Source organism: Microchirus variegatus (genome assembly GCF_963457635.1).
Source record: "Microchirus variegatus genome assembly, chromosome: 2".
Lineage (NCBI taxonomy): Eukaryota > Metazoa > Chordata > Actinopteri > Pleuronectiformes > Soleidae > Microchirus > Microchirus variegatus.
In genome coordinates, this window is record NC_139803.1 from 32,875,524 (window position 1) to 32,891,982 (window position 16,459).

Below are 16,459 nucleotides of genomic sequence, written 5' to 3' on the forward strand. Positions count from 1 at the left end.
CTGTTGAGATCTGGTCAAACGCTCTCCTGTTCGCTGTCGCTGGCTGTTTTGGTACAATAGCAATCTACAATCTTCACTTTTATGATGAAAACAGCCCGTGAAGAGACTGATGTATGTGTTATATACGTCTATAGAGCTTTAGGTGATCACTCTACTGAAGCAAGTGTCAGCTCAGTGATGACATCAGCAGTGCATTAGGCAATGCTGTTTAATTAATCTACACACTAATCTGGTTAGCTGCGATTAGCATTTTAATGTCAGATCCATTTACAGCGCATTAGCCACTCACGGCTATTCTATGTTACCAACTTTGTGAAGCATTAAAAACAAAGCGACGGAAATGATGTCGTACATTTATTTGCTACAGTAATCCAGTGCAAAGGCCAAAGTACATGTGTCAGAGGATCATAGTTACAGCAGTCTTCAGTAAGAGGTACAGCAGTGTGAGTGTTTGATCGTCCAATAAGATTTTTGCAATCTTCATGGCTCGATCAGAAGGAGTCCATTGTTTAGCTCAGTAGAATATGACACAAAACAAACACATTACACACACACAAAAAACAACATTCCTGTCTGTAAAATGACCCCAGACCCACAAAAAAACTGCAAACATGTCTACACGTGCCTTCTTGCATATTAAATAAGCAACAATACAAAAAAAAGTAGCAGGATTCAGCCGAGTTGTGTATGTGGCAATAAAATATAGATGAATGTGTGAAAAGGGAAAACAAAAAAATTCGACTTCTGGTAATCAAGCACTACTTCAAGTAAAAAGTGAATAATACGATTTCAGAACTAGCCACCACATTATTATTCTTCAACGTCAAGTCAGATGTGAGGATAAAATATGAGGATTTTTTATATTTTACTCCTAAAACACAGTATAAGATTATTCATATAGATATTTATTCATATAACATTCCATCTCTTAGTTGTATGACCTTACATTTATGAGATGTTGTGAAGACTTTATCTTTCCAATTAAAATCAGATGTATTTATTCATAGATGTTGATATGACATGATAATTATATGATAAATTATTACTTAAAGGACAAGAATGTTGCACAGCATAATCTGAACATGTCCTCTAAATTAAAAAGTCTAACTAGCTTTGTTTGTCCCTCTTGCAGACCCATTAAGTGTTCAAAGCTAAAGTATACAGGTCACACACCATTTAAGACTTCCTTAGTCACATTTTAAGGCCTCAGTGGGAAATTGCTTTCAAGCACAGATTGAAGGAAAGAACAAAATGTTAATAATGATGCACCAGTGAGGCGTTCCACTGCAAAGTAAACAATAGAAAAAGTGAAAACAAATGACATGCAGACATGCATTTCTTTCTCTGTCCACTATTACATGGTACAGCACCTTTTTAATGTGCGTATCGTTGTCATGTTTCAGGACTAAACTGGTGGTTGTGCACTTATCTTGTGCGCCCATTATTCACTTGAGGAGACTCTGGAGCATGGCAGTAGCATAGGTGGGGCGGGCCTGCTTGTTCTCGATGGCTTTCTTCAGGTACTGGATCCCGTCGCAGCGTTCCCAAATTTCTTCAAATTGCCTGGGCAGGACCTCTGCCCCCCTCTTTCTGGTCAGTCCTGTCTCCTCCAGACTCAGCTCACACATCTCCATGTCGTCTTTACCTGAGTCAAGGAAGAAATGAGGATACGGTTAACAGCGTGACGCGCAATAGCTCCATTGAACAGCAGCCATTTTGATTGTACAGTAGCAGGAACAGCGCAGGCGTCACTGATCACATTAACTGTGGCTCTGTTCAGCTCATGTACCTTGAAACTGAGAGAGCTAAATGGAACTCAGCCATCTTTATTTTGATTATTTACACCTGTGATTTTCCAAATCTCTTTCCATTTCGACAGATATTTGATTGGTATAATCTCGCTTGTACCATTATATATAACTCGATTTAAATTTATTTTCCCACCTGAGCTAAATCAGAAGCAATACAAGGTAAAAAAGAAAGCATAATTTTACAATATTGTGAATATATTATATATATTAGTTTTTGGCTAAGGTTAGGGCTTCAAAATTAAAAGCTTCCCTTTGTTAAGTGCACACAACATTAACACTAAGGTAATTTAGTAAAACAAACAATAGAGGGAGAATAGTAGAAATAATGGTAATAATCCACCTGCGACCAGCACAATGGGCTGTTTATCTGGATGTAGCTCCATCTGCCTGGCTATCCAGGGCCCATCAAAGTGTGCATACCACCAGCCCTTCTTTTTATTCTGCGGGTCCTTGTACTGGTCAGCGGGCCGGATAAAAGGAATACGGAAATAGCGCTGCTGGCGATTCATGGCCACTTCCTGATGCTGGGCCGTCATTGGAGGGGCTGGATTCTGCTCAGCTGCACAGGAACAGAGAGATATTTGTCATTTGCTTTGAAATGAAATGTAACCTTGGAATACTCATGTTTTTTGTGAGTGTTTTTGAACAACAGCAAGAACACAGTAGAGTTGGTAAGAAAACATAAAATATAAAGCTTTCAAAAAATACAAGATCAAACAGGATCCTGGAAATGCCCAAGTAAATGCCACAGGGAAAAGCCCCATAAAGCTGCTTTTAGCTTCTTATGAAATGGCCCTGATAAGACCTGTGCTGCATCAGAGGCCAAGAACAGGATCATAATATAAGACAAACAAAGAGCAGCCACTGTAGCTTTCATGAGGTGTCATATCAAAAGAGAAATACAAGTAAATAATATAATGAAAGCAGAAGCATCAGTGAATCTAATGTCCCCGCACTACATCACATTGAATATTTGTTTTCAAGATGAAAAAGAGGAGAAGCAGAGCACCAGGGAGCTCTCAAGCATCTAAATAACATTTGCATGTGTGTGTGTGTGCGTTTGTGGCAGACTCCATGCTTGGTTGAGCTGAGAATGAAATGAGCAAAGCAGTGAGCTGTCACACACGCGGGCACTGAACTTGACAAGGCATGTCTGGCTGCTACTTGCTAATTAAGACAAATAATTCTGACAGAACCAAACAGACGTCGGCTGCATTTTTTTGGGCCCGAGTGTTCCATCCGCTAACTGGATGATGGAAAACACAGGCAGGCATTTTGTGCAGGTCAACAAAGGGTGGAGAGAGAGGAAACACCTGTCAGCTGTAAACTAATGTGATGGGGAGAAGGCGTGCACGCTCAATGAGAGTGTACAGATTTGCCATCATATTCATAATTAATGCAATTTATAATTACAGAATAATACTGGGAGCCTTTTGTGCCTCTAACCATAGTCGGTGACAGATTTGGGAGCCCTCTGGTCACTGTAGTCGTCATTGCGCTTCTTGTTCTTGGACTTCCATGCGTGATACACCTTCAGCCTGCGGTGGAACTCCTCTCTGCAGGCCGCCAACAGCTCGATGTCTGTCAACACAGCAAGAAACAACTAGACTCATTAAAAAGTGACACCAAGCGCAAAAGTGATGGCAACATGGTGGAATACCAATGACTATATTTATAGGTATTGTTTTTTTTTTTTTTAGACAAAGTCGTGCGTGATGAAAACCATTTACATCCAAAGGCATTGTATCTTAAGTTTACTAAAGTAAAGTAGTTATATGAACTGCATGTTGTAAAAGACAGTTTTTGCTGGATATCCAGCATATTTTTACTTACTTACTTACTAACATGCATCCTACTAACATGCATAAGTAGCATACTAGCCCTTTAGTAGTAAATGCATGTCGTAATAGAGGTAGAATAAGGCTATGTAGAATAAGGTATTAATATGTGCTTAATGATTACTAATAAAGGGCTAGTATGCTACTTATGTTATAAGGCACCTAGTTAATGGTAAATATGTGTTCCCTAATCTAAAGTGTTGCCATATTATTTAAAAAAGGTTGAAATATTGAACACACAATAAAAGTAAATATTACTTTTAAAGAACACAAAGCTTTAATCAGGCCTCTTTTTGGTATTTTGGTATTACCACCAGCCCTACCAAAGCAAATGGGTTCCACACATTAGCCAGATGTCTTAGTAATCGTAAAGTGGATACCAGAGTCCTTAACTCGTGATCATAGAACAGTTTACAGTTGAAATTCTACTGGCACTAGCAAAGGAGTCGGCAGAAAGCCGTCTGCCTTTCATACTGACAGAGGAGAGCTTTGGACAGGAATGACATGGAAGGGCAGAAGTCTGCCTTCCTCCATAATGGTGATCATTTCCTCTCTTCACCACTAACGTGCATGCTGATGAGCCACAGCAGCTGTGGGAACTCACATCAATCTTTTCATTTTTCTCAGGCAAGATTATCTTGTGTCCACTACAGCTGCAGTCTCAGCTTTAAAGCCACTTGAACATTACTTGGAGAAAATTCCCCCAAAACAACTGCAGATGGAAAACTTACTCTACATCGTGTGCTGATTGAGTGAATGTAAGGGGCTGGAAACTGTGTCGCGCTAACAGCTCAACCACCTTGATCCCGACTGAAACACTTGCCGAGCACTCGTGCTAAACTTGGGCATGTGTTATGGGATTTCTCACCACAAGAAGTGTTGATGACATCTCGTAGCTCAGCATACTTCCACTTGCTGAGGTCGTACTTTTTCACACCAGCAGCAGCTTTTGTCGCCTGCACCTGGGGACCCCTGTGGCAATGAACAGATGAACGTGGGTGAGAGGGAAAAAAGTGAGCAGTAACAGTAAGTGTAGCATAGTGGAAAAAAAAAACAGCATCATTTCTTTCAAGCTGACATTCAGTGCCTTAGCTGATTAAATTCCCATTAGTTGCTGGTCAGCAGGGGACATGAAAAGCACATTTTGTCCATGTTCTTACATCCATTTATGTAACACAGAGCGACTCTAATGTTACAACTACGTATGGATATTTCAAGCAAGAATTTGAATATTCATTGGTGCCCAGGCAAATCTCATGAGACAGCCTTTAAATTATGTTCCTACATCAGATATCATTTTTGTCAGAAGGAAATTCAAAGTAAAGTAATGCAGTGTTCAGACTACTAAGCTTAGAGGAGCAGCTCCTTCTAAATTCCATTACTTCTGCAATCACACTTTAACATCCTGAGCAGTCTTGTGCTCTGTTTTATTTTGAAATTATTATCATTGCCTCTTTAGTTTCAGAGTCTGCTTCCTGTAGTTTCCCTCCTCTGTGATTACCTGATGTGTTTCACCTGTTTATCGTTAGCTGGCTGTGTACCACCTGTGTATTTAGCTTGTGTGTTTCCTGTGTCTTCTGCCAGTTCATCTTGTCTGTCGACCAGCAAGTGTCTTTGCCCTCATCTAAAGTTTAGTTACTAGTAGCCTTTTGACCTCTTTTGTATCTTTTGTTGTTGACTTGTGCTTTTGGGAACCTGTTTTTGTTTGAGACCAGTAAAAGGTTTTTTTTTTTCTTCACACTGAGACTGTTGTTGAGTTGTGTTTGTTCAGCGCTGATACATACATGCATCATTGCATCAGCTACCTTTTAAAATCAAAAAAATAATCAAATATACATGCCCGCCTCTAGTCACGACTTTGCAGATTCCTCTACATTTGCTCACAATCTGAATGTGAGATGACTAAATACAAGCAGCAGTAACCCTCTGCGGTACTTTATAAGTCGCAGAACACAGAGTGTTGGCTACTTAAAAACCAACTGCTACAGCAGGTCTGAGCTCATGCCTCCAGCTCCTCTGTTAAGCTGAAGCTGCTAATTAAATAATATAAAGAATTTAGCTCCTCTATTTACAGTCGTTGTAGGTGCTACTGTCAGTGTAGAGGCTTAGCGATCTACAAAACATTAGCCAGATTACCATTATCATTTACATATACTGCAGTAATTCAAAGTGACTGAAAAGACGACGATACTGAGTCTGCGCTGAGACATGTGCCAGTGTGTGGAAAGGTGCAGCGGAAGCACAGTGACAACCAAGGCTTTGCTTTTGGCATGAGGGGGAACATGGAATTGATGTTTAGAGGAAGGGGAAAGCAGAGGGAGTCTGACTCGTTTGGTCATCCTTTAGGTACCAAGCCAGCAATGGTGGCCAGTTAGTATACTTCCACTGAATGCCTACTTTGGCTGCCAGGAGTCAGCTGACTTGCAGAGATAGTAAAGCAAAGTGGACGCCTGAGCCAACACTGACAAGATTAGAGGCTATTAGATCAAATGTAATTCTGTTTTCCCTGGACCTGCAGATAAGGACCACACACACTGTGAAAGAAAGTTTCTAGCTTTAAACACAGAGCTAAGTGGAAATTAATTGCCATGGATAATGTGGAAATGTCCGAGTTTAAATAAACCTTTAAGGATTAGGAGTTAAGAGGGTGATGAGAATAGTCAGGCACGTAACAACAATTGTATACGTGGCTCCCTGCTGACTACATTAAGCACTGCAAAATTACTCCTCTAGACTTTGTCAGTGCAAAATAATGATTATTAAATGTGTGAAATGTACTGCTCACAAGCAGAATATAAAGGAGGACTACTGAATGAGAGTTTAGTTCATTAACCATGGGGGGAAGTTTCAGTGTACATTCACCATTTGCTCTAAAACTGCACTGTTTAACCCCAGTGTTAAGCCACTAAAAATACCCCTGTAAAATGCATGAAGCATTTCTTTTCTCACTATATTTATAGTTTGAAATATTTTCACATCTTTAGTTAAAAATATGCAAATTAAAACATTTTTTAGTTGAAGTATTTTCAAGTTTTCAGCAAACGCTCTTCCTTCCCTCCTGCTGGACAAGGAATGCAGGTGGGCCGGCTGTGAACTCTGTGGTGTCCTGATGCAGAAGATGACGGATGCAATTTTTTCCCTCCACCTTGTTAGTTATTTTTGTCTCTGTCTGGACATCTGTGAGTCAGCAAAGTTCACTCTCAGCAGTACAGAATAATCACTGTGTCGCTGGTCACAAACATTACATATTTTATCTTGAGGTGTGTGTACATGGTATTCCTTATGTTGTGGGGACCTAAATCTGTTTACGCAGTCACATTATGGGGACTTTCTTAAAGCAACAAAAATCAACGTAAATGACTACATTATAAGGTGAAGACATGTTTTAAAGTTAGGCTGAAGTCATATGATGTTTTGTTTTTTTTCATTTTCAGCAACTATATAAACACAGTACTCAAAAATGTGTTTAAAATCGGATTGAATTTGGGAATACGTCACAGTTCATAGTTCACTTGGCTCATTTTTATGGACAAAAATAAAAGAAAAACAGTCTAAGACACGAACAGCTGAAACGCTTTGTGCTTGTCAACAGTGGCTGTCGGAGAAAGGGGGACACAGACACAGTCGAGCTCATAAGCTTGTGTTGTGCACCAGCACCAGCACTTCGGACTCACGTGAAGCCAAATCAGATCAGCGACATACAAACAAAATCACAACATTTTGTGACCCACGCCTTACTTACCATGTTTTTATTCTGTGTACACACAGTTAATGCCACCTCACATGATTCATACCTTATAAAATAAAACCCACCACCTTAACATCTTAATTTGACATTTGAGTCTTAAACTTGTTTTTTTTTTTGTTGGCTTTGCACAGTTGGTATATTCTTGCATATCTCTTAAGCAGCTAAGAGATTAAGGACAATGATTCTTGGATACGGGCAATCACAGGACACTGCACTGGTATTTTACATGGTTCTGACTGAGAATGAGGAGATGGAACAAAAGCAACAAGCATTCTGAGGTAAACACTACTCAGTTACTCTGCACAAAATGTATCATGGCGAGGTGTACAATACCTGCGCAGGCCTGCGTCAATCTGTCCCTCCTCTGTGATCAGCTCCGCCTCGCTCTGAGCGATTCTCATGGCTAACTCCCTGTCTCTTCTCTCCTGCTCCAGTACGGTGGCACGCTGGACCTGCTCCTCACGCTCCAGAGCCAGCTGGACTTCCAACTCTGCCTGTAAACAAAACAAACACAGGCCGTGACATTTCGACTTAGAACGAATATTTATAAAATCTGAATACTGATTGTGCCATGTGTGCCAGACCCCTCATAACAATAAGATTAGGCCTATTAATCCAGGCTGCAGGGCTCCTAATAAATATTTAGTGATCATTTGTCGAGCCACAACAAAAAAAATGAACAATCAGTATGAACATGTAAATAGATTTGACATAAAGTCACATACCAGTTTCATTTCTGAAGACCAACTAGTTTTACTTCACACTATACCCTGTAACAGGCACCTATAGGTTAATCCTATATCAACTATATGTAAAATGAATGAATCTGTGAATATATGGGCCTATGGGTATTCAGTATATTCATCCAATTCCTTAGAGAAACTCACTAATGAAGTCCACAATGGATCCTTCTCTCTGCGGGGCTTTAAATATGAATATATTTCCAGTTGAGAATATATTATTTATATTGTGGAATGGTCAAACCAGTTGCTGTGATACATGACTGGACTGATACATGAGAGCCAGAAAAAAGTGATGTTTCAGTTTGAAAATTGATTTTCAGCCCAAAATTTTTTATGGAACGCTCCCTCGCTCTCTCTTTGATTAAATATCCTTCATGAGTCAAATCAAATTCACTGATCGCACAATAAATCCTGGGAAATACACCGACTTTCTCAGTAAAAAAGAATATCATGGACATAAGAGAGAGAAACAGTTATAAATATACTCAGTAAACTATTTTGGAAGATAAAGAAAAGCGTCCAACTGAGTGCTGCTCTCTGTTTAAAGATATAAATATTGCAAAAACGAGTTGGTCTAACGCGAATATGGTTGTACAAAGTATGGCGACAGCAAGAGATGGTGCTCGGCAAAACTTTGACACAGCAGCAGAAAATAGCAGAGCACTGAAGACACAGCAGAAATCTTTAGAAAGTTTACCGCAGCTGCTTTGAGTCCTAGAAATGGGAATAAACAAAGTTTGCAAAGAGTCTCAGGAGACGTGTGGCCTGTGACAGCCTGGTGTCAACAATCTCACTGCTCGAGAGGAAAAAGGACAGCATGTAAATGTCAAATTGGCAGTGAGTGAGTGAGTGTAACAACAAAAACAACTAGAGAGAGCACTAAGTTTCCCACAGTGTACATACTCCTATCTTGCAAGGTCAACGATTGTTTAAAAAAAAAAAAAAAAACACCCTGAATCAAGATCCAGACAGGATCACGACCACCAATTCATCATTTCTTCTTCCTCCTTCCTCCCTAAACTCCAGAAAATCACAATCTGTCCATCACTTTATGTTATGTAGCTCAAAAGCAGACAAAACACAAAAATATATAACATTCTTGAATGTGACAGGAGATGAGAAAGAATAAGATGACAACAAGATAATAAAAAAAGAGAATAGCATAGCAGGAGGAAATGGAATCGTCAATCAATCTTGTGAAAACCCTGTGGATTCCCTCTGGGAATCTGACCAATGTGATCAGTTGCCATGGGAGACCAAAGAGCAAATGAATGTTTCTCTCACAGAAGAGCAGGCAGAGTTTACCCCCAAGAAGAGACATGAGAACCATAGTGGTTTTATTTTTGTCTCTCTGAAATGATGTTTATATCTCAATACAGAGACAATCCGTCAATTAACAAGAGAGTCGCCCATCCAAATGAATATTTGACATTTCTGCCTGAAAATGTATTCAGAAAATCAACTGATGACTTCCTGTCTGAGCTTTATTGCTGTTCTATGCACCGTAGCATATATAATTTATTGATTACCTGATTAAATTCTTGCTATCGCTCGGATTATTCTATGTTCGAACCTCAAATAACATTCATTCAACCACAATTCAGTAAAATAGCAATAGAAGCTGACTGACTGTACTGTAGGAGACCATCTTCAGCTCAAATGGAATTATAATGGCAGTTTATGAGTGGTGAGTCACTGCAGGGGAGTTGGGGGTCAGTCAGGGACCTCACGGAGGGAGCACATGAAACATAGACGACACTGCACTTCTTAAGTTTCTAAACGTATTATGTGCTGGTTCATCTTTCTTAACTTCTGTCCTCTGTATTGCAACTTTTCAGCAGGAACAGTATAACAGAAGACCACAGGGAAATTTCACATTGACGGTGATTCAAACCTGTATAACTTTCTCTTCTGTTTCTCTCTTTTTTCTATCCTCTTCTTCCTGCTTCCTCTTCAGCTCCATCTCTGCTTTCCTAAAATTGTTTGTGGAAAAGTGAATAAAGACATTAACTGACACTGACAGACTTAAAGTATCAAACACATACATACACGAAAACCATCAGCACTTACAGTCTTCTGTCCTCTTCCTCCTGTTTGCGTCGTTGCTCTTCCTTGTCCCTGCTCTTCCTCTCCTTCTCCATCTCCTCCTCAATGTGCTTCAGTCTCTCACTCTCTTCCTCCTCTTGCTTCTTCTTTTGCATGGAGGAGAGCAGCTGCTCTGAACGTTTCACCAGCCCCTGGTACTCTGTGTCAATCTCTTTCCAAGTCATCATTGTGGTCTGAGGTTTAAGAGGAAGTGTGACACCTTCAATTCAGTATCTTGCTGGAATTCAACTATGAGGTGTTTATTAATGACAATGCAATAAAAGCTAAATACATTTTGAAGAAACCAGTTAATTGTGGTTTTAAACCTCTTAATAAAACAAACACTGAGCACATGTGAGACAAAACATTTAACAGCAATCATGTGTTGCTTCTTAACCCTTAGACAGAGTTCCTACACATTTTCCATTTCAAAATTCCATACTTTTCCAGACTCAAATTTCCAGACTTCTCTGAGGATTTTTCAGTCAATATTAAACATCTGAATACCGATTGTTAGATGCTTATTATTTACATAAATGGATTTCAAAATCCTTCACTCCTTTTTCACCTTGGAAAACTTGCATCGACCCATGACACTGTCGCGGCCGACAATAGGTGGCTGGCTCGACGACACGTATGGAAAATAATAAATAAATGAGAATCGCAGTCAGTAACAGTAACCATGGTAACTCGACACCATTCTACAGCCAGCTTGATTAGTTTCATATCATCTACAGGTAGGCTATGTTGCATTAGTAACTTGTTTTGATTTGTATAGATTAATATATTTAATTTTAGAAAGGGAGATAATAGTCTGGAAACAACACTAACATTTTTCCATACCTTTTTTCCCCTTTTCCATACTTATCTAGACCTGGAAATTACTCTAATTAAATTCCATACATTTCCATGCTGGGTAGGAATCCTGCTTAGAACACAGAGCATTTTGCCTGCTTTTTTCCATGACTATATGAAAAAGTACAGCATATACAGAGGCAATAAGAATGTGCGATATGGAGTGTCTTATATCCTTTTTTCCAGCACAACCCGAAAGCAATCTTATGAAAAAATTATAATTTTCACCAACTATATAAAAACACCTGAGCAAAAAGTACAAAATTTGTTAAATCAGATCAATTTTTGGAAATTTGGAAATATGTCACAGTTCAAAGTTCACTTGGATCGTTTTTATGAACAAAAAGAAAAGACACAATTGTCTATTGTGGTGACTTCTGCACAATTATCACTATTTTATATCACTACTAAAGATGCGATGTGAAATGAATGATAACTTTGACTCAACAAGAAGATATGACCTATAAACACGAGTGCAATTTACTGTTGGTGATCTGTGTCGCAGGTGCACTAAGTGTTAAAGTATGCATAAATAATACATTCATAGATATTGAACTTTAGGTACATTGCTATTGAAGAAAAGTACACTGCAATATTTTTGTTTTTCAATTATCGCCTAGCTCTACTTTCAGGTATTTTTTGCACAGAAGTCAAACTCCTGTATTCACGTTAACTCGGCCAAACTGAGCCCTTATCTTCCCATGTCATAAAAAAAGGGTAATGAGCAGAGGGCAGAGGGTGACGATTCATTACTGTGGCACGGGGAGCAACGACGACAAGGTCTTGTCCCTAATGCATAGAGGACTGAATGACAGCCACTGGCATCTCATGCATTATTCACTCAGAGATGCTGCTCCAGGAGTGATTTCAAACACACGGTGCCATGAGTGTCCACATGGGGGTCTGCTAATAAGCTAACAGAGATACACAGGACAGGGGAGAGGAAAGGGTCAGGTCACCGGTGCATTATTGTCAATCATGACACATGTGAGCATTCCAGTCATAAATGTTGACTGCAGCCATGTGATGGGGTCCACTGAAAATCTTCTTGATAAAGCCCTAAATGTCTGAGGGGCATGTGAATGTTATTATGTGAGATGATTGGCTGTGGCCAGAAGGTCCAATAAGACTGTTGCTTATTACACCAGAAAAGAGCTGGGGTTTCAATGAACGAGTTTGATAATCCAGCAAAACAGTCTCTGTAAATGAAATTACTGGCAATGAGAGGGTTCCTTCCTCCACTCATCTCTTCTTTTATCCTACGGTGATAGAAAATATTGATTCTGAGAGAATGAATGAGAACAGAGTACAGTGTACAAGAGGAGAAGACTGGCTTCATAAACATATTTATTTGTTGTCTAGGTGGTATCAGGCTGAAAGATTACCCAGCCAAAAAAACAATTACCCCTGTGGCGTCTGACTCACCTTTATCTTGACTAACAGGGCGTCTATGGCAGAAGCCAACTCTTGGACCAGTTTAGCCATCTCCTGTTTGCCCTCCTTCAGCCCGTTTACCACCTTGTTGAAGCGCTCCATGTGTTTCTTTAGATTTCTGACCTTTACCATACCATCAATGCTATGAGAAGAAAGAAAAACAGACACTTAGATGTAAAAATGGTCCATTGAAATGGTCAATAATAGCAAGAAGTGATTAGCTTCAGAAAATAGGTGATTAAGTGCAAAAGAGGCCTTGGTTAATATAGAGTTGGGGAAAAAACACGTGGTATTTGGTTATAACTGAATAATAATCAGTGTCAAATGTAGCAATGGATTGATTTAGAATTTAGAATATAGAATATAAATTAAGTATTTCATAGGTCTTTAATGTTGACTTTTTAAGCCTTTAACACTTCTTCTTTTTTTTGCTAAAAAGGGCCAGAAAATGTCCAATGAGTAAGTGTGTTTGCCCATTTTTCTAGAATAACTTCCAATATCTGGCAGTTATTTACAATTTACTGCATGTATTAACAATTTAGAATGAAGAAAAACAGAACTTGTACACGAGCAAAAGTCTTTGCATGTTAAATTAGAATTTTTGATGAATTGATAGATGTATTGTATAATACAGTAGCTATACATGTAGCTAGCAGATCTTAATGAATGGTCAGTTGTCAGGATGTTCCCTGTCCTCCTCTGTTCTCCTCTCCCTTGGTGTGGGCGTGGCCAACTGTCCTCCTCCTTGCAGCTGTCTTCAATCAATCCTCATCACCTGCAGAATATCTACCCCGCACTTCTCCTCTACCTCTGCCAGATCTGCAGTTTCCACAGTGTGGTAACAGTGGCCAACACCTGTTTTATTCACTCGACTCTGTCTGCCCTGAGATCATTTTGAGGTCATTTTTGAGATTTTTGAGATTGAAGTGGAGTCATAGAACATTGTGAAGATGATTCATTCTTCATTTTGAGCAAAGAAGAACCAAAATTAATCATCAATTTACAAGACAAAAGTAACAAGACTTGTCATTTTACGTGACTGCATGAGGGATGTTTGATGACAGTGCATTATTTTGTCAGGAAAAAGTGTTAAGGTGCCATGCAACATGATTGAAAGTGAGTAAAACAGACGAAAAGCACTAATTTGAGATTAGCAATATTTTAAGAAAAGCAGGGATGAAAAAAAGGATATGCAACTGAAAATACAAAATGTATTGTATGTATATTATACTTAAAACATTTAAAATGCTATTATGGAAACATCTTCCTTGTTGTTTTCAACAAAATGAATATATACTGTTTGTTTTGAAAAGAAATAACCACAATTATACAGAGCTTTATATAAAAATAAATCCATTATCTAAATGGCAAGTTTCACCAGAACCATGTTTCCAAGAACAACCAGACAACAGCAAATCATGTGGTGTATTTCCTACAGCAGAACAAAGGCACATCATTTCACCACAGATTACTTTGTATTACTCCTAAATGCATGATGAGGAAAGTCAACCAAGCATGAATCCATTTAAATAAAGAGCACACACAGGGTAAAAGGCTGAAATTAGAGGGCAAGGGGCACAGGAGATGGTGAGAGTCGTGTGAGTGTGTGTGTGCGTGCATGCGTGTGTCGGGTACAAGGAACAGGGAGACACGCACCGTGGCTTATGCTTTTTCTTACACAACCACATGCGGACAGTCTTCTGAATCTTAATGCAGGCCGAAGCTCTGTAACTCATCTTGTTCCTTACTGTTGAAGATGAGGGGAAAAAATTTATGATAATAATGGACAAACACATATTTGCACAAGTTAAAATTCTTGCATTTTTCAATTCCAAAAGAATTTGAATACTTGTCCTTCATGTTCTGCATGCAATCATGCAATAAAAATGCAATAGTAAGTTACAGCTTAAATTATGATACAGCTAATAATCTTTATATATGTATTCTCCCAGGTGCAAATGAAACAATACAGTACCCACAGCCAGAGCAACATACATTTCCTCAGGTGACTGAATGTGGGGTCATACAGAGGCAAACTTCTGCTATTAACTTTATCTCATATGATGCTTTTACATAAATAAGCAGAAGCAGTGCTGCACTTTGTTAAATTGTGGAAACATTATCTTGGCACATAATGTAATGGTTCAACCAGCTGTAGGCTGTAACTTCAGAATGAATGTCAAAGTGTGGTATAATTCAGTAAAGCTACTAAAAGTGTATATTTAATTGTCAGGGAATGACAATGGAGCTAATAGTTCTCCAGTGGAAGATACAATGAGAGAAATGTGATGTGCTGATGGAGGGTTTTGTGTAGAAGCCTCTTTCTGCAGGTGACAGGGTTGCTAAGAAGCACTTAGTGGGTAACAAGTGTCACCTCTCTGTTGGAAGGCATGCATTCAGACGAGGCAGCCTATGAGAGTATGATGACAATGCACTTAATGCAAACAATTATTTGAAGGTTGGACCACTGAAAGAGACATTATACACAGAAAAATAAGGTTCTGGAATCATTTTTTTTCTTTTTCTAATGACCAGATTAAATATGCATGGTTTAGTAAAGAAAGCCCAACAGAGGGAAGACATAATCTAATGGCGCGTTTCCATCAGCAAACCTAGTTGTGGTTGTGTGTGGATTTAACATACATTTGATGACTGACAGGCAGCACCACTGGACTTTCTTCCAGCAGCTACACATCAACCACTTGTTGACTTTCTTCAGCAGCTCTGCGAGGTGGTCTGGATCAGATTTCATGATCTGGTCAAACTCGGCAAACTGCATGTACACAAACACACAAAGAAGCGTTGAAAATAAAAGTTCTTGGAAATCAGGGCATATTTTTGCTCTCGGGGTTGTGGTGTATACATAATGACCTGCAAAATGAGGGGGTAATTAATTTTGTGGACTTAACTGTACCTTTCCAGGGCGGAAGAACACTCTGGTCAGTCCGAACTTAAAGTCATTGTCATTGAGTCCCAGAGCTTTGAACAAGGCCTAAAGAGGAACATATTCACCTTCAGTGACACAGCAGTAACGCAGAATTCAGGGCACTAAAACGTTCATGTTAGTTAATAATTTTCTCAATTAAGTTTTTCTTTTCTCCGGCTATGAACAAAGTTCACGACTATTTAGGATTTATTTTAAATAGATTAGCTTGTTATATAACAGCGACAGCATCACACACAAAACGGTTTCATTCATGTAATCCGCACCTTGCAGAAGAGTCGTGGATTCAGTCGTGTCAGCTTATCTGGCATGTACTTTTTATACATGTTGTAGAGTTCATGGAAAGGGGCTCTGGAGGGGAATCCGCCCTGCATCAGGTCCAGCACCGACACCATGCCTGATCAAAAAAAATGATTTTTGACATACAAAGAGGTAACAAAGAGCAACACCATTGCCTGGGGGATTATCATAGTTTACTATACAATGACAGGAACAATAGTATATCACTTGCTGTTTTTCTAAGTGGAGTTTAAAGCAACACAAAGCCAATAACAAACCTCTATGGGTATATTCAATGTGTGTGCTTAGCATAAAATGTAAAATATGACTATTTGTATCCTATAGTTTATATTTCCATTAGGATCTCGGTATCTCTGTATCACCTACTTAAGCTACTTCATTTTGGAGGGGAAGTATCCTTAGATGTACTTGAAGAGTTTTGACAATTGTGCATATAAAAACTCACATATTTCACATATATTTTCTATATTATACACACAATTTTTTTAGAATTACCTGAGCACTGCAGCTGGGAGAGAATTAGCGCTCCTTCAAAGTGGTGGCTGACCATCTTCAGGTTGGGTTTTACACAACGAATGAAACTTGAGCCCTGCACACACACATACATTTATCAGCAAGATTTATTCATCTGGAAATGGTACTTCTCAGTTTCTGCCTGCTGTCTGTATGTCCTGAATCTAAATAGAACACATTGTACACTA

At 39.1% G+C, this 16,459-nt stretch overlaps 1 protein-coding gene across 2 annotated transcripts in view; it reads right to left on the reverse strand.

Moving 5' to 3' along the window:
- Positions 1–442: 442 nt before the first annotated feature.
- LOC310940017 (unconventional myosin-VI-like) overlaps positions 443–16,459 on the reverse strand; it is a 34,883-nt gene continuing 18,866 nt past the window's right edge. Inside the window, exons 21-33 of one of the 2 annotated variants that reach the window (XM_083904930.1) lie at positions 16,254–16,347; positions 15,725–15,855; positions 15,429–15,506; positions 15,158–15,287; positions 14,171–14,261; positions 12,506–12,656; positions 10,211–10,419; positions 10,035–10,113; positions 7,731–7,891; positions 4,518–4,621; positions 3,258–3,392; positions 2,152–2,370; positions 443–1,645 (exon numbers count right to left, since the gene is read on the reverse strand). In XM_083904930.1, coding sequence (XP_083761056.1) covers positions 1,446–1,645; positions 2,152–2,370; positions 3,258–3,392; positions 4,518–4,621; positions 7,731–7,891; positions 10,035–10,113; positions 10,211–10,419; positions 12,506–12,656; positions 14,171–14,261; positions 15,158–15,287; positions 15,429–15,506; positions 15,725–15,855; positions 16,254–16,347 — 1,782 coding nt within the window. In that variant the 3' untranslated portion in view covers positions 443–1,445. Of the gene's footprint in view, positions 1,646–2,151; positions 2,371–3,257; positions 3,393–4,517; positions 4,622–7,730; positions 7,892–10,034; positions 10,114–10,210; positions 10,420–12,505; positions 12,657–14,170; positions 14,262–15,157; positions 15,288–15,428; positions 15,507–15,724; positions 15,856–16,253; positions 16,348–16,459 lie in introns of those variants that run through there. The other variant, XR_014593061.1, reaches the window with a different exon arrangement.